The following is an 18,007-nucleotide window of genomic DNA, read 5'->3' on the forward strand; positions in this document are numbered from 1 at the left end:
ATAACTGCTGGCTATTGGGATACATATCCTAATGTATGTGGAACAAGCCTACAAATAAAAAGGATGACAACATATATATTTGGGTTGCTGGGTGAATTATAATAACAAGCTGAACCTGAACATGAAAATAAAATCTCAGTGTGTGATGAAACTTCAAAGTCCCCTTCCACTCAAACGTGTGTTTTGTTCATTGTAACGTCTCTTGTAATGTTTGACCTTCACTTACACAGGATGAATCAGTATATTCTGGATTTTCACTGAGAGAGGATGTCATTTTGAGAATTTTTAATCAGGTGATCAGACGCAGAATATTATTCACAGCAATGTATATTTCCTTTCATCTCTGAACATGCCTGGATGGTATGTTTAATACTGCACGTATTGTTCACGCAGCAGCAATTATTAGATAAATTAAATATTGTGAGAATTTTTAAAACACCTCAAATCTTCCTCAGATGGGTGTATAAACATGGGGAACGCATTAGAAAATGTAAAAAATAAAATAAAATAAAAAAAATGTCTCTTCAGACTTATTTTAATGTATTTTAATGTGGCGCTCCAGACGCAATGAACTGTTGTCAAGCGTGTGACGACATCAGTATGACGACCAGCCATCCTGGACGCTGATTGGATCCGTTGTCTAACTGAGGCGTGGCCAATGAGAAACGAGGAAGTGGCGTTTCCGACAGTAATAACAAAGTTGTTTGAGAAGAATAAATGTGACAAAATAGAGTTAATAAACATTTCAGTGGTTGATGTATTATAAAACGTCAAACCACCCGTTTCTATGGTCGTTTCTGTGCACTAAATTCATCATGTCAAAAAGAATGAACGCCTTGGCCCACACTTCAATGACACAGCCTTCCTGTGGAAATATTTATTATTATCAGACATACACTTAATATAGGCTATTTGTTATTTTAGGTGGGCTGTATGTGGTAAAGTATTAAGTGTATCTATTCTCACACGTCCGAATTGGCCTCCCTACCATCACCTGGGATCAAACTTTTTTTTTTTTTTAAATAATAGATTTTATATCTACACCTGAATATTATTGCATTCACCCAGGTAGGCATACTCGTGTTACAAAGTGGGCTGTCAAAAGGTTGACACCCCACTTTGTTGTTTTTCTTAGCACCTGAGTTTTTGCTGGGCCCGCACTGTGACCAGCCAACAAGTAAGTAAGGCAGTGTTTTCTGTTTGAGCAATAGCCTACATGCATCAAACCTTCTTTATATTTATTATTTCTAAGTAATGTAGGCGTTGTACAAGCTCCATTTTAGGCTGCCAGATCCTATTCTATTGTGTGGATGGATGGAAAGCTGTAGCTATAGGGGGGAGGAGGAGGTGCGGATGAACTGAGCAGATAAGAGAAGTGGCTCATTGGCTGGCTGCTGCCTGTACATAGCCCATATTTTTGTCAGAAACTAGAGGTCTCGCCGTTTGTGTTAACAGGTCGAAAAACAACGACATCGCACCCCGGGAGCTACCGAGAGGACGGTAGCATGATAGTCGTGGAGGGGAATCGGCAGGAAGAGGGCCCGTATCTGCATTTTACTGCGCCTACACCGAATTCATTGAGTCGGTATTATCAGCGTCCGACATGGGGAAGGAGGTAAATGGTGTTTCGCGGAGCCGGTTTGAGGTGAGTTGGCCATGAATATCAACTGACAGTCATTGACACACGTTCAAGTAGCTGTTATGAACGTTAGGATATGGGCCTACATGATGACTGTCGCTGTATTTATTGCAAAACTGCGCTTATGGTGAGGCTACTGATGCAGCTTCCGCAGTCAATGTTTGGGATTAGGTCAAACGCTGTTGTTTTGTTCAAACAACACACTACAGCCGAGGCCTGGCATGCCATTTCGTTTAGGACCACAGCTCGGTATTTTCCACTAAGCATGTCGTGCTGTTTGTCAATAAATTGAGTTTCGTTAAAGGTCCCCAAATGTTGTCCTCGTTTCCCTTTGCGCCGTCAAAACAAAGACAATGAGGCTACATGGAGCACGCCGAGGACAACTCCGGTTCACGTTAACATATTTTTCAGAGAAAAGGAATTTGCTGACTTCACTTTACTAAGAAGCCATTTTTATAACAGTCCTCATACCCGCGGGGGTGTGATTTTTTTGTACGACTTTTGCTGTGTTGTCTGACCAACCGGAGTGTTGTGCATATCCATGGCCGCTGCGGATGTGGGGGCCTCGGTTTGTGACTGCTAGATGTACCCCGTATTAGCACACAAGTATCAACAAACAGGCCCAAGCTGCCACAGTGTTAACCCACACCATAACCTATACTGATAGCAGAAGGGCCACCTGTACACACACACACACATACACACACACACACACACACGTAAGTTACAGTGTTGTTGCTCTAAAGCATTCGCCATAAACTTTGTGTCGCAGCCACGCGAGTGTATAGGTGAATATTTTGGTGAAAACTCGTACACAAATGCTATGTATTGCGGCCGGTGACATTGGCCCGTGTAGCCAGAGCACTTGGTGTTTGTTTAATCCCCAGCTAGCGTGGGATTTGTGTGTGGTTTTATTTATTTTTAACGGTGCAACAGCTGACGACTCAGAAGATTCAGGCCGTTACCTTCTGGCCCGACAGCTGCGGTAGCGCTGCCGTGTCAAAGTAACCGGACTAAAGACAGCAGAATACCGGAAGTGGCGCGACCGTGTCTTCAAAGTAAAAGTGAAGAATTATCAGTCATCATTTGAAGTTGTCTAGTGTTGGTTTTATGTGCAAAAAGATTCCACTATGTGTGTTGTGACATTTTAGAAGCATTTACAAAACTACATCCCTCTACACAACAACATTTTTAAGTAAAGATAAGTTAATAAAATATATCTAATAGCTTTTTCTTAATATTCAATGTGGAAGCTTATGTTAGGCCCAATTGGTGAGTATAATAAGTAGAATATGACAAAGATCCAATATAAATCAGCTGATTTTGTTATTTGCTTGAAACATTAATGTTGTTTAATCAACGTGATTAGCCAAGTTTTAGTGGTTAAGTGTTGCATCAATGCATGCACTTTGTTGCAGAAAATTTTCCCTGTACCAAAGAAGATGTAAATTTTAAACATGCCTGTAATGGACATGTTTCATTTTAATTTCTTAATGTATTTGTCAGTGACAGTGCTAATCAATTATTGGTTAATTATTGTTGATGAAACAAAATATAATTAATCTATGCAAGGTAGTAGTTATAATAGAGAGGATAATAGATAAAAACATAATACTGACTTATTTCAGTTGTTAATACACTAAAATCCAGGTTGAACTGTAAGAAGCCTGAGACCAGAGATAGAGCTGTTACTGTATGTCATTACAAACACCCAGTGGTCAAATGTCACTGATATGTGTGCCAGTGAGAGTTTTACTTTGAAAGGTCGGATAGCGTAATTTTTCTTACATTCTGTCTGACTTCACGGCTCTGCAGTAGATAGTGATCTGTTGTATACCAGCCTGAAACAAAAGACTACAGCAGTAGACAGGCTTTACTGCTTCAAAATGTACATCTCCAGTTAAAAGGAATGTGTAAATGGTTGTCACTATGATTCATATGACAACTACATCATGTATAATTGTGTATATTGATTGTAAGAGTTGTTAAAGTTTAAATTGAAGGCAACAAAACAATCTGTTTATTGCAGGGAGCTTGTCTCTTGGGAATATCATATTGGTCCCTAACTACATTCACAGATGTCATGGAAGATAAACTAAATGTCTGAATCCAGTCTAGCCACTGATTGATGTCAACTGTATGGTCTACACCACAGTTACGAGTGGCAAACAAATCTAAATTAAACCTGAGGATGGGGTCTTTTCAGGAAAACAACATGCATGTTTTTCTAAAAATATTATCACTTTTTGTTTTGCTCTACAATGATCTCTAGCTGGAGGTTAGAGCTCGCCCAGCTTTTTACCTCCTGCCAGGCCTGCATCACTGGCTATAGCTGACCAGTGGAGAAAACATAATGCTCACATTCATGCAGCATCAGGTTCATTTTATGTTAGATTACAAAAGGGGACAGTGTATGCCCGTTGACCATGCGCATCTGGTTCTTTGGAAATGGCCTTGGATTATTTGGCCAGAAAGTAGCGCTGTGGAAGGCGAGCTGTCAGAGTCAATTTGCCCCAAATCCAAACGGGAAATGTCTGTCCCTTCTTACTCCCTCAAAATTTTACACGTCTGCGCTGGCAGGCAGCCCCTGCATAGATAGCTGTGTGTGTATGTGGAGTTTGTATGTTTATCAGAGAGACATAGAGAGGCTTTGACCCAGAGCTGACTGGATTTTTAAAGATTGATTAATTAATTGATTGACTAGATTGATTAATAACAACGAGCAGACCTGTCAGTTTGTTTTTGTGAAGCTGATGAATAGGTTTGCTTAAGTGTGTAAGTCCCTCAAAATCTGGAGCTATTGTGAATGTGGTTTTAGGATAGACGCCCATAATCAAAATAGCGCACAGTATGTTCCTTTAGGACCTGTTAATTATCTCTTTTGTTTAAACACAATAAACAAACCTTTAATTAATTCTTGGATTGTGTGAGGCACCTGTAAGGAAGTGCAAATAAGGAGGACTTGCAAATTCCTTGTTGATCTTGTCACAGATGTTTGCCTCATGTAAATAATGCGCCTTCCTGCACTTTTTATTTACACACCAAAGTCCCCACCCCTCAATTACCCTGTCCCTGGTTTAGATTTATCTTTCTAAATCTATGGAGGAAAATGGATTGGGCCAGATGTTGCTTCATTTGCCTTGTTGTGATGAGTCGATGCTCCCAAACATGATTGTTTCAACATCTTGCATTTTACAATCAAGCAGAGTATGATTTACCACAGATTATGGGAACCCTCCAGTATCCTCAGTAAGTGGGTGTGTGTGTGTTTAGAAGTAGCTGGATTATAATAAATGCTAATTTATTGTCTCTTTTGTGTACTGTAGCCAATTTCTGTGGATTATAGGTTAGTATTTGTGCTCACACAACATGCAATTATTTGTGTGGAAATCCATTAGCTGTTTGCAGAAACAATTCATCTGAGAGTCACAAAAGATATATTGTAACTGATTCCAGTGTATGCTCTGAGTACACGCAGATATGGACACTGGTGTGAACAACACAGGAAGTGACAACAGACTATGCATGCAGGAAAGATAACAAGAAAGCAGAGGCCATTACTGCTCTGTAGTCGACAATACAGTCCTGTCCTGCTGTTCTTGTTTAGAAGACACAAAATCCTGTCTCCAGCGCTGCTTTATCTTCTGTCACCCTCTGTGTTTTCCAAGACTTGACATTGAATCTGTCTCAGCTGATGAGATTACTATCAGTTATCCTTGCTTATGTGTTGGGGCTGTCCTTGAGTGAGGTGAGTGGATGGAGGGTGGGCCCCAGCCATGCTGAAACAGGCTGCCAGGACTGATATCATCCTCTTTACACTTTCAGATGTTCACAAACAGTGATGAGGCGGTCATCAATAAGAAGCTGCCAAAGGAGCTGTTGCTGCGGTGAGTGACATTTTTGAAACACTTCAATCAGATACTCTACAGGGTTTTTTTTTTTTTGTTTTTTTTTTTTTTTTTGCAAAATGAAAATGGCATGTTGCGTGCTTCACACTCAACCTCCCTGACCTCACTCCCGATCAGCACATCAGTTCAAACACAAAGGCACAATTGGCCTTGCACCACCACCCTCCCTGTCCAACCCTAAAACACAGACACACTCACTCACACTCACACTCACACTCACACTCACACTCCACACTCACACGATCATATGGTGTATGCTCACTTGCCCTTTAGCAAATATTACAACTAAACTAACCACTAGTATGCAAATTTCCCCTCCCTCCTCACTCTTCACTGCACTCCCCAATACTAAAGATGTAATAAAAATTTATGCTTGAGGCTATACAAAATTAAAATTGATCTCGGACAGAAAAACTCAGGAGTCCCTGCGCAAACAGAAAATGAAGGCCATAACTCAAGCCTCGGCCTTGCCAGCCAAGCTGCCTGTGCTGCGGCTGCTGACTCTGTGCTGCTTGGCCAGGTGCGGCACCCTGATTTGTGAGGCTGGCAAGCTACTCTGGGACTCACTGCATCCCTGCTTCAACCCCAGTACAATTTTTTGCTGCATTGTAGGATGCTGTATTAAGTTTCTAGCTCTGTTCATTTGAAGCAGATTGCGTGCCTTCCTTGCCAGGGCCCCACTTAAGAGTAAACACATCTATCCTGCAAACAGGGTAAACACATCTATCCTGCTGACAGTCAAAGACAAATATTAGCTAAATTACTCACACCCCTGCTCTGTGAGTAGAAGCAGACGTAGGGGCTGAGTGGTGGGTAGGGTCTAGTGTATAAGAGGAAGCTTCTGGCAGCGGGGATCAGGGTCTCTAAACCGTCCCTGTCTGTCTTCCAGAATCTTCTCCTTTCTGGATGTGGTGACACTCTGTCGCTGTGCCCAGGTCTCACGGGTGAGTCTGTGTTCACAAGGTGTGTGTGTGTGTGTGTATGCATGTGTGCGTGACTGTGTGTATTTGTCTGTGTGTTGTTTAGTGTGCGTTCTGTGTGTGTATGTTTTACATTTGAAGGAAAAACTTGACCCTAAACGTCTGTTTCTCCCTCCCCGCCCTCAGTCCTGGAACGTTCTGGCCTTGGATGGCAGCAACTGGCAACGAATTGACCTCTTTGACTTTCAGAGAGACATTGAGGTGAGCAAGTCTGATCTGCCCGTTCATCTATCTTACTCTTTACTAGTAACTTCAGTCTTTGCTGTGCACTTTCCCCTCTCAGTGCTTTAAAATTGAGGTGTAGTAGTAAATACAGGAGGCTGAGTGGATTGTTTTTTTTTTTTTTTGCAGGGCCGGGTGGTGGAAAACATCTCAAAGCGATGTGGGGGGTTTCTTAGGAAGCTGAGCCTGCGGGGGTGCCTGGGTGTGGGTGACAGTGCCCTGAGGTGAGTTTGGCAAGGACATAGCCTGACAGAAATTCTAGTTCTAGCTCAGACCCTGGGGAGGGAGAGAAAGAGAGAGAGACACAGGCAAGTTCAGCTTGACTGCTGTCACATATATGTCTGTTTTTTTCTGTAGGACTTTCTCACAGAACTGCCGGAACATCGAGCTGCTTAGTCTGAATGGCTGCACCAAGATCACTGACAGGTGTGTGTGTAGTTCGTTTAACGTGGCAGCTAATGAGTCGTTATGTAGTTTCTCTTTCAAAACACTCATTGTCTTTCTCCTTTGCAGTACGTGTAATAGCCTCAGTAAGTTCTGTCCAAAGCTGAAGCACCTGGACCTTGCCTCCTGTACCTCAATCACCAATCTGTCACTCAAAGCTCTCAGGTATGTAGGGCCAACACTGTAATGTATACTTTCCTTGACTTTACAGTTTATTAAGGAGAGTTAATGTGCACCAGTATTGCCACACTACCACTGACAAAGGGAATGCGGGTGCATAGAGGCAGAGTTTGAGATTTTAAATATTTTAAACCTTTCATACAGTTCATACATGGGTTGTAGAAGACATGGATTAACTTCTCACTTGTACTTTTTGTCTTTTTCCTGCTCACAGTGAGGGTTGTCCCCTGCTGGAGCAGCTCAACATCTCCTGGTGTGATCAGGTCACCAAGGATGGCATCCAGGCCCTGGTGCGCTCCTGCCCTGGACTCAAGGGCCTTTTCCTCAAGGGCTGCACACAGGTACAGTTGGAGATAATAAAACCAGGGCTGATGATTTAGGTGTTTATTGCATATAGAGTTGAAGATACTTTAATTCAGTGTAAAAATTCATTGGATAAAACTGAAAGCAGCTAGATTTGTACAGCTTATTTAGTTCCATCAGAGACCTCTTAGGTACACTACTCTTACTGCTCAACAGTGAACTTAAATAGTTTTGCTGTTTTTTTGTTTGTTTGTTTGTTTTTTTTTTTGTAAGTTTCATCATAGTGGCATTCACTAATTCTGAGTACTGAGTTCCTCTTATTTGCATTCCAAATAGAAAATAGTTGCTGCCACTGCAAACATAAAATGCATCACTTCCTGCGCAACAGAGGATGTCTCTGAGGAAAGACACAGCAGACACTGTTTACAGCAAATGTAAAAGCCTTCATATAGCAACATCCTGTTATATCAACAGTCAGCAGTAGAGAGGAGAAGAAGAAACTACCACATATTTCTGTGAAAATGTCACAGGTTATTAATTTTTTAAGGACAAAACAAATCACAACATACAGTGTACGCTCAGTTTCCAGAGGTTTTGACTCAACTTTATGGTCATTTTAACAACAGTAGTCGTGCTGTGAATCGTTTTATCATGGGATGATCTTAGTATGCAGATGACTGATGGCTTTCCTCTGTCGACATCTTTCACAGCTAGAAGATGAGGCTCTGAAACATATTGGGGCTCACTGTCCAGAACTGGTCACACTCAACTTGCAGACATGTTCAGTAAGTACAGCTAACATGGCTAGAAGATGAATCACATTAATCCAGAATTCAGTGTAGCCACATTTTATTATATTCAACTGTCTCTTTGTAAAAGTTTATTAAACCCCCAAATAAAATGTATTCAGCTTAGTAGTTTCAAGGGAACGGGCTGCTGGTCACCACGTACAGCCTGTGCACTTTTACTCAAAGCTCATTGTAGGCAGATGATGGTTCCGTCTGGCCCATATAGCTAAAATTCTGTGAAACCTGCTCAGACAATCCATATATTTCTTTTTGACTGTAACCGTCCGTAACATTCCCCTTCTCCATCACCACCTGAAAGCTCTCCTCTTCCGCTTTCATCTCTTTCTCATGTCACACCTCAGGAACTCATCGTCTCACCTCGTCCCAGCGGTTCCTCCTCTTTGTTACCATCTGCTTTTCAGTCTTCTTCCTTTTCTCTTTCCCAGTTCATTTTCACCTCTTCTTCCTCTGTCTGATCTCTCTGCAATACTTCAAACAGCAATGCAGGGGAAAGCTACGGCTCTCCCTAGCTGCGTGTTAAGGTGTTGAGTGAATATATGCAATTTCCTACATTGCTTTTTATACATTACCACCAGTGAGCAGAGGAAAGTAAGTAACCCCCCCTCATGCAAATGCACACCTTCTCTTTCTGCGAGCAGCAGATCACAGATGAGGGCCTGATCACAATTTGTAGAGGCTGTCACCGCCTACAGTCTCTGTGTGTGTCAGGCTGTGCCAACATCACAGACGCCATACTTCACGCCCTGGGACAGAACTGCCCCCGACTCAGGTAAACTTTGACACATTACACACACACAGCTTTACTCGGAACTTAACTATGGACAACTTCCTAGACCCTGCAAAAAATTAACCCAGCTATTTAGTTTGAGAATTTGTCTCATTATCTTACTGTGGCACAAAATGACTAACTCTCTGCCATGCGCATCATGGATTATTTCACTTGAGTATAATGCATTAAATGAGGTTATAACTTGCTTTTTCTTAAATGGGTGGAACTAAGACTTAAAAGTAAACAAGTGTTTCTGGCTTACAAATGAGATAATAATGGAAATCATGTATAAATGAAATGAATTAATGGTTCTCTCTGTAATAAAGATATATCAAACCACTCTACTGTAGATCCAGTTACTTTTAAGTCCAATCTGCCCTCTCTGTGCAAGAACTCAGGAAATGGCAGACTGTAAATGATGCTGCCATTGTGCAACTCTCTTCTCCTCTTGTTCTCCTTTCAGAATATTAGAAGTGGCTCGCTGCTCTCAGCTTACAGATGTGGGTTTCACTACATTAGCAAGGGTGAGTGTGGTATCTGTCTTTTGGTTGCAAGCACACACACAGAGACCAGACTCTGGTCCTGGATTCAGATATTTAAAGTTGAGATGACATTTCAGTGTTGCTCCCTAAATTTCTGCAAAACAAAATATTTCAAGCATAATTTGTCCCCAAAAAGCTAAATATATGCAAATCCACAGTGGCTCATGCATCTTATCTCTGACTGATATGCTCTTTTTCTCTGCTGTAGAATTGTCATGAGCTTGAGAAAATGGATTTAGAAGAATGTGTTCAGGTAAATACACAATCTGAACAGCGTAAATACAGTTTCCAATGTTGTTGTTGTTGTTGTTGTTGTACTTGTAGTCTGCAGCTTGTGACATTTGTTGCTTTTCACCTTTGCATCAGATCACAGATGGAACACTCATCCAGCTGTCTATCCACTGCCCTCGTTTGCAAGTCCTGGTGAGTGTGTGTCTGCCACTTTTACGCCAAATCGCAGCTCATTTTAAGAGACGGTTGAGTAATAGAGGCTCCTGTGTTGGTACCACTGTGTTCCTGCAGAGTCTGTCACACTGTGAGCTTATCACCGATGATGGCATCAGACACCTCGGCAGTGGCCCCTGCGCTCATGACCGTCTGGAGGTGATCGAGCTGGACAACTGCCCCCTGATCACAGACGCCTCACTGGAGCACCTAAAGAGCTGCCATAGTCTTGATCGCATTGAGCTCTATGACTGCCAGCAGATCACCCGCGCTGGTATCAAGAGACTAAGGGTGAGTTGTGTGGGCTAACAGCAGAGGGTTGCTGTGATTCATATGCAGAATGTACTGTAAACCATTCACTCACCCAAGCAGTTTTATTTGTTTATGTATAGGAGACCTTTGCAGCAAAAACAGTTTCTCAGTCATAGATGATTAGTAGATGTGAACTCTTTGCCTTTGTAAAATCACACCAACACAAACACAATCCCTGTTATATGAGGCCTGTTATGTCACATATCACAGTCCAAGAGTTTCTGTCTGAGTGAACTCATTCATGCCATTCACTGGGTGTTTAATCTCTGCAATGGTGTATCACTGAAAATACAAATTCATTGTAGGGAAGATGAACTTAAAGGAGTAGTTAAACATTTTGAGAACTACACCTCTCCCCAAGACGTAGATAAGAAGTTCAATGCCACTCTCATGTCTTTATGGTAAATATGTAGCTGAGGCCAGGTGCTGGTTAGCTTAGTTTAGCATAAACACTGGAAAAAGGGAAACCGTTAGCCTGTCTCTGTTCAAAGGTGGCAAAATCAAGCTACCAGAACCTCTGAAGCTCACCAATTAACTTTTTTGTCCATACAAAAACATGTAAAAGCATCACATTGTGGTTTTATGGGGAGTTACTATGTACTGGACTATTTCTTTCCCAGGCACAGTCACTTCTCTTAATTAGGGAGCTGTGGAAGTTGCAGGTAGATTTTGGTTTTCCTTTTGATAGAATCAGGTTAGCAGGTATCGATCCTCTCATCTTAGTCTCAACAGCAAACAAGCGTGTTCCCTAAAATGTTGAACTATTCCTTTAAGGAGGAATTCTTTTAAAGTATCAAAAACACGACTTTCTGTGGAGTCTAAGTGATTTCAGTTGAATCTAGCATAAAATTCAAGATGGCAGATAATTTCAGCAACTGATTGCAAAATACAATATAACAATACTGATATCGGAGCATAGACTGGTGTAATGCAGGGTTTGGCTGCCAGTGACACCAGTGTGGATAATGCTATAGAGCACCACTACAGTTGTCAAGTGATGAAGAAAAAGTCCGATATCACAGTCATATGCAGTATGACAGTCCTGGATCCTCATATCCATTATGTTCTTGGGCTTGTTAGCTTAAACCTGCCTGAACAGCTTTTCATGAAAACATTTGTCTCTGTTGTCATCATACTATATCAGGTAGCAACAGGAACATCCTGTCCCCTCTTGCTGAGATGCCACAGATTTACTCTTTTTGTCCAAACTGAACTCTAATGTTTGAGTCACCACTCCACCCACAAGTGAGGAATCAAAACTAATGTATGAAAATACAAACTGTCTCCATGAGAGGAGTGAGCGAACACTCTGCTCAGATCAAGCTGCACCCATCATCATTAGATCTCATCCGTGGCTTTTATTTTGATCTAAATTATGCATAGCCTGACTGAGTTGGTAAACATAGGTTTGTTGTCAGTAAATTGCATTTACTGACACTTGATACAATTTCTGAGAATAGAAGTTTTCTGTAATTTAAGTGTCATAGAAAGCTGTAGCCACTGATGTATTAAGCAGCTTTCCAAGTATTTGTATGAACCATTAACACATTTCCATCTGTTTTTTTCTTCTTTTTCACCACAGACCCATCTGCCTAACATCAAAGTGCATGCATACTTTGCTCCCGTCACTCCGCCCCCCTCGGTCGGGGGCAGCCGTCAGAGGTTTTGCCGCTGCTGTGTCCTGCTATGATGTAAAGACAACAACCCCCTTCCCCTGTCCCTGTGTCCCCCGTACACGCTCCCCGCAGCCCGTCACTTGACCCCTGACCTGCTGTCCCCTTCCCAGCCCCCCCGTCATAGAGTACATGCTGGTGTGTCCCCTTTTGGAGCGGCAGAGAGAGGGAGAGAGCCAAACAACGCTACAGGGTCTTGGGTAACATTCCCAAAAAACATTCCCAACTCTCCCCACCACACACACACACACACACACACACACACACACACACACACACACACACACACACACACACACACACATACACACACACACACACACACACACACACACAGTCTTTTACACAAGTCAATATGCAGACATACGGATTAACTCTTAGAAGAATGTCAGAACATTCCTGGGCTGTGTTCAATGGACAAACCAGTATTACAAAGAGATTTATGTAAAAATCAAATGTGATCACCACCATTAAGGGATTTAACTCTTCATCTAGTGAAGTACAAAAAAAACTGTTTAAAGAATTACATGACAAGATCTTCACATCAGAAACCATTGTCCTGTATTTGCGAGCAGCCAGACTCTTCACTTAGCACTTTGAGACAAATTACAGTGACAGCTTTTAAACAGAATATTAAACGGGCTGAAAGATCCCACCTAACCTCTCGCACACACTTCCCTTTGTGTTGAAGGTCACTTAACCGCTACCTCTAGACGGGAACTGCACTTGAGTAAGACCTGTGTTAGTTTTGTTCTCCGGGCTGTTCATTAAAAAAAGGGGGGGGCAGCGATGCAAAGAGTTAACTGCCAACACCCCCAACACACACACACATACAGAAAGCAGCAGAAAGCCTGTTTTGTGATTTAAAAAAAAAAAAAAAGCATACTTGCAGCTATTTGCACTTACAGTAAAGCAATGATGAGACACTTTAAAAAAAGACGACCATCTCGAAATTTAAGACTGGCATTTTACTAACAACACACACCAATACAAATCTTCACTTGAATGCGTACACTGAGCTTGCTACACCTGTACCCTCGCCTCTCTCTGTCTCTCTGTTACAATCAGAAGCTTCAATATACTGAAGAGGAAAAAAAGACAAAGCAAGACAAAGTTTAATATTTTTCTAAAAATGGACACCAATTAAGACTTACAAGTGGGGACTCGAGAAGATGCCAAATGTTGCATGTAACACCTCTAGTTTTTTAAAATCTAATTGTACATATATGAGGACTGTGGGAGTTCGAAAGTCGAAGCCAGCTCACAGTAACAGATGACAATATGAGACGGGGCAGAGATTGCTGTCGACGAGTCTCTCTGAGGGAACTATCTCGAAGCTCACACATGCTTGTTTGAGTACAGATGTGTGTGAGGATATGTTCTGGAGATCTGGAGAGTAAAAAAAAAGGAGCCAGGACCCAATCTGGATTTTTGGCAAAAGAACTGCTGCTGGCCTATGAAAGCTCAACAACAGAAAAGATCTACAGATACTCTTTTGACAGAAGGAAAAAAACAAACTGACATCACTACATAAATTCACGCTGTCAGACCAAGACAATGGAAAGAAAAAGCCAACTGAAAACAATCAAAAGAACGTCTATTTTCATTTTAGTTTGATTTCATTTAGTTGCTCTTGTTTTTGCATCGGCGATGGTTCCTGACGACGGGGAACTGGTGAACCACGCGCACAGCGGTGAGAGGAACGTGCCCGACGTCTGGAGTTGCATCTGCGACTCCTCAACTCTGGTGAGGCCTTGCAAGGGACAGAGTGACAGCATTTTTACACCCACCTGTGACCTCCGCCCCCCCTCCTGTGTCTGTCTGACCAGTGATGCTGCCGGAGGCACCGACCCGATCAGACCAGAGTCACTAAAAGAGGAAGTCAACTGAATCTTGAGCGCACAATTCTGGCCTGCTGACAGATATGATGGAATGATTTTTGTCACAACAGAGGGCTATAATGGACTTCAGCCCCCCTGGCCCCCCACCCTATGAAGTATTGAAGCCTTTTCTTATGGAATATCTTCTCCTGCACTTGCACCTGCTTTATTCTGCGTCTCTTTTCTTCCCATTTCATTTATAAATGTGTCTTTTACTGCTTTTCTTTCTGATTTCCTCTGGAACTCCACCTTTTTTCTCTTTCTTTGCTTTTCTGTTTTGGTGTGGTTTGGATTGCGCCTGCTTTGTGTTTGAAGTCATGAGTTCAGTGTCTCCAAGATGAGTTTTGAGCCCTCTTCCAGCCCTCAGTTTTGATCTGAGGGAGTTTGTGTTTTTATTAAGAGTTTATTGTTACTAAATGTCCAGAGTGTAGCCTTTGTCCAGGGGGAGTGTTGGCACCAGTGCAATTGTAATAAATGTTAAATGTGAGTTGGATATTTTTATGTGAGTTGAGGAGGAGTTCATGATGACATGTATGTATGATGTAGGTTGTACTTAATGAATGTTTCCATCAAGGAGAAGTCCTCAGGATGGCTGTTCAGGCATTGTGTGCCGTAAGCGTGCTTTCCTCTCCTTTTAATTTTTATGGTTTGCTTTTCCAAAAAAACCCCCGCTTCCCATAATACACCCTGCCCAAATACATCAAGCAAGACAGAAATTGGTAAACCCAGTGTGGAATGTTGATCGCTCTCCTTGTTCTGGTTTTAAGATTCATGCCAACAGGCGAAACACTGAATGATGATTCTATTCAGTTTGTGATTTGACAGCTACAACAGGCAGGATAATACAAACTGAGATGAATCCAGTGTAATCCAGTCTGATCTGTTTTGTTTGAATGGGGGTTTACAGAAGGATTAGGGAACAACCAAGAGTCAAAATGGCGGAGATATCTAATGTACTCTGTCGCAGTGCTTTGGGGTTAAGACAGTTAACTGGAGGAAAAAGGAAAAGTTGCAGGATTTAGACTCTGAGCCTGGATGTAACACCTGTTTGTCCTGCTCATGCACCATATGTGGTGCAGGCTGAGTCATCAGTGCAGCTGACAACATGTGCTTTCAAGGCAAACACTTTGAATGGATTACAGGTAATAATACTCAACCTGCTCCTGATGGTTTTATCTAAAGAAATAACCCGTCATCGGCCTTTTCATGGTACAAAATACACTACAGGCTCTACAACGCAAAAAAAATGACTCATTTTTCCTCGCATTATCAAACACCTCTGTGTCCTTCTGTCATACCTTCCACCAGTTTACACAGAGGACGAGCTACTACGCTCCGGATCAGTTTGTTTCGTGCATGTTTGGTCCCAAACACTGGAGTAAGGTTGAAGATTAGGACCGAGGGAAAGAGGTGAATCTACAATGTGTGTTCATGGTAGATTGACACCAGAGAAATTTCAAGAATTTTGACAATGACTGTAGTTCATATAATTACTGTAAATCTTTTCCTTTTTTCTTTTCTTTTCTCTCTCTCTCTTTTTTTTTTTTTTTTTTTTTTTTACAATTAACCGATATAAATGAATATGTACGTATGAATAAATATATACCTATATTATTAAGACTTGTCTAGTTTTCTCTCTGCTGTTGAACTTGTCCTCATTTAAAACTCGTTGCTGCAGTAGATGGCAGCAGTGAGCCAGTTGTAATGACTCCCTCCACCTCTGCTGCTCTGGTTTCAGCTCTCAGCTGGTTGCAGGACTCATGATCAAATCAGCTATTCAATGAGTCTAATTGATTTGCTTTAGTTAGTAGCAAAATGGTGTAAACCACCTGCTTCCAGACAGGAATGTGCTGTTTTTCTAAAGGAAATCAGAAAAATGAAAATGTAAAGGAATCAGTAACCGTCACTTTAATAAGTAGGCATTATCAAACACAGTGTGCTGCACCTGTGCTGTAATTCCATACCCTCCTGAAAAAACAGAACTTAACAGGGTTCCTGTAGGAGTTCAGAAAGTTTTCATCACAGGTCCAACACTGGCTTTAAAACAGCCAGATGTGGCTCCACTGTGGCTGTTCCTTTGAATCTCTTCTAAAAATCTGCCTTTATAAATGAGCAGTTCAATTGTTTTCTGTCAGTACAGTTTTTATATTATATCTTATCATTGCTGCTTTGTGGTTTTTTTTTAGTTCTGTTTGTAATTGTAGCTATTCTTTAAAAACACTACTGTGCAAAGTAAGTGATGGGGGACGAAATAAAAAGTCCTTTCTCTTCAGCTTCTCAGTGAGACGGTTCAGGTGAATGTGTTCCAAAGCTTAACCTTCAAACTTGCTAACCACTAAGATAAGACAAGACAAGACTAAGACAAGTGTCACACAGCCTTTATCAGATGGCTGTCTGTGGTTGAAGATGTGACTCTTTGGGGGGTTGTGACATGACAGGCTTTTGGAGCTCATAGGACACTGCATGCAGAGTCAAGTCTCTATTTGTGTGTGCTTACGTACACACGTCTGAGGTGGAAGCACAGATGAACAATCAGTATCAATTTATCGCAGTGGAAAGAGCTGCAGCTCTGGCCCTGTGACTGCACCATGACGACCACTGTCACGGCTGGGATCTGTCTCCCGCCGCGTGGGACTCATTTTCGCTCCCCTCATCCTCTCATTGTTTCCCCAGTCTCAAAATCACTGAGAGATCAATGTGCTTTCACTCCTGTTTTAATGTTCATTTTTAGCAGCCGTGCTCTGGCACCTGGGGTATCACAGGGAGGATGAAAGGTGGGTGGCTCAGAGGGGAGAAATTTAAATGTGTGTGTGTGTGTGTGTGTGTGTTTCACTGCTTCAGTGACTCCCTCTGCCGCTCAGTGTTTTCTGGGTTTGAACACAGACGGATCAGATCACAGATCACTGCACACCACCCCACCAAGACATTGTGTTTCTGTTTATTTTTGACAGCAAAGCCCCTTCTACATGAAAACTTTTTTGACTTGGCTTTTGTTTAGTTTTTCTGTTATTGTTTTTTTCACACTGCTCCTTTCAGTAGTCAATCTGCTTTCTGCTGTGCCCTGGCACTGAGTGAAGCAGTAATTAATGTGATAACAGAGGCTCTCTCCCTTTGTCTTTCTTCTGTCTCTTCTCTCTAACACACCCACGCCTAAAGACTTTCTGACAGCTCAGAGCAAACTTTGATGTCAGGCTTAGGTACATTGCAGATAGAAAAAAACTTTAATCAACTTAAGAAGTTTTTCCTTGTATCACACTGTGGATGGCACCTCATTAGCACAGAACTCACTTGACAGTACTATTACTACCTTAACTTTCCCTGCTATTCACCTTCACCACAAAAATTAGCAGCTGTGTCCACAACCTTACTGCTTCATTCTCTTTCGTCTTAGGTTTAATACATGTGTCTCTAAAGGGGGCAATCAGTAGAAACCCCAGGAGGCTGCTAAAACCAGGTAAATGAGATTGCATTTAAAATCAGAGGTTCCAGTCGCCTGACTTTAATTCAGTTGCTTTCAACAAATGCACCGAACCAGATGAATCTCCAACTCTAAAGGGCAGCGCCTACATGGCAGTTGCAGTGTCTTTATTCTGTGCTTCAGAGGGGCACATGGAAAAATGACAAGGAATGAAGGATAACAGGAAAAGTGTGACCGAAAACCGTTTTCTCCATAACTCAGAGACCAGCTGAAAGTAGTCCAGCTCATCCCATATGGGTCATTTTTCTGCTGAAGGAGAAGATGACTGCTCTGACTCACAGCTTCATCAGATGAGCTGAACAAAGTTCTGCAGCAATGTCCTCCACCCACTTTTTCTTCTCCCTCTTTAACATTCCTCTGAAACTGATAATAATAATAAGATACTTGACTTTTAGATGATTGGTAATGGTGTGCTATGCACTGT

At 41.9% G+C, this 18,007-nt stretch overlaps 1 protein-coding gene across 3 annotated transcripts; it reads left to right on the top strand.

The window, feature by feature from the left end:
• The first annotated feature begins 1,072 nt into the window (after positions 1-1,072).
• Positions 1,073-14,611, top strand: fbxl20 (F-box and leucine-rich repeat protein 20). Of its 3 annotated transcripts, none has more exons than XM_051073857.1 (15): positions 1,073-1,177; positions 1,456-1,645; positions 5,465-5,526; positions 6,437-6,491; positions 6,654-6,728; positions 6,879-6,973; positions 7,107-7,175; positions 7,263-7,358; positions 7,588-7,714; positions 8,387-8,461; positions 9,124-9,254; positions 9,718-9,778; positions 10,005-10,049; positions 10,163-10,531; positions 12,135-14,611. In XM_051073857.1, the coding sequence occupies exons 2-15, from the start codon at positions 1,604-1,606 to the stop codon at positions 12,240-12,242; spliced, it is 1,410 nt and encodes a 469-aa protein (XP_050929814.1). In that variant the 5' UTR covers positions 1,073-1,177; positions 1,456-1,603; the 3' UTR covers positions 12,243-14,611. The 3 variants fall into 3 exon arrangements, with proteins under 3 accessions (XP_050929814.1, XP_050929813.1, XP_018516076.1); XM_018660560.2 differs by lacking the exon at positions 1,073-1,177 and having other exon boundaries at positions 1,305-1,645; positions 10,163-10,219; positions 10,319-10,531; XM_051073856.1 differs by lacking the exon at positions 1,073-1,177 and having other exon boundaries at positions 1,303-1,645.
• The last annotated feature ends 3,396 nt before the right edge of the window (positions 14,612-18,007 follow it).

Source organism: Lates calcarifer, linkage group LG11 (genome assembly GCF_001640805.2).
Source record: "Lates calcarifer isolate ASB-BC8 linkage group LG11, TLL_Latcal_v3, whole genome shotgun sequence".
In the NCBI taxonomy this organism is placed as follows: domain Eukaryota; kingdom Metazoa; phylum Chordata; class Actinopteri; family Centropomidae; genus Lates; species Lates calcarifer.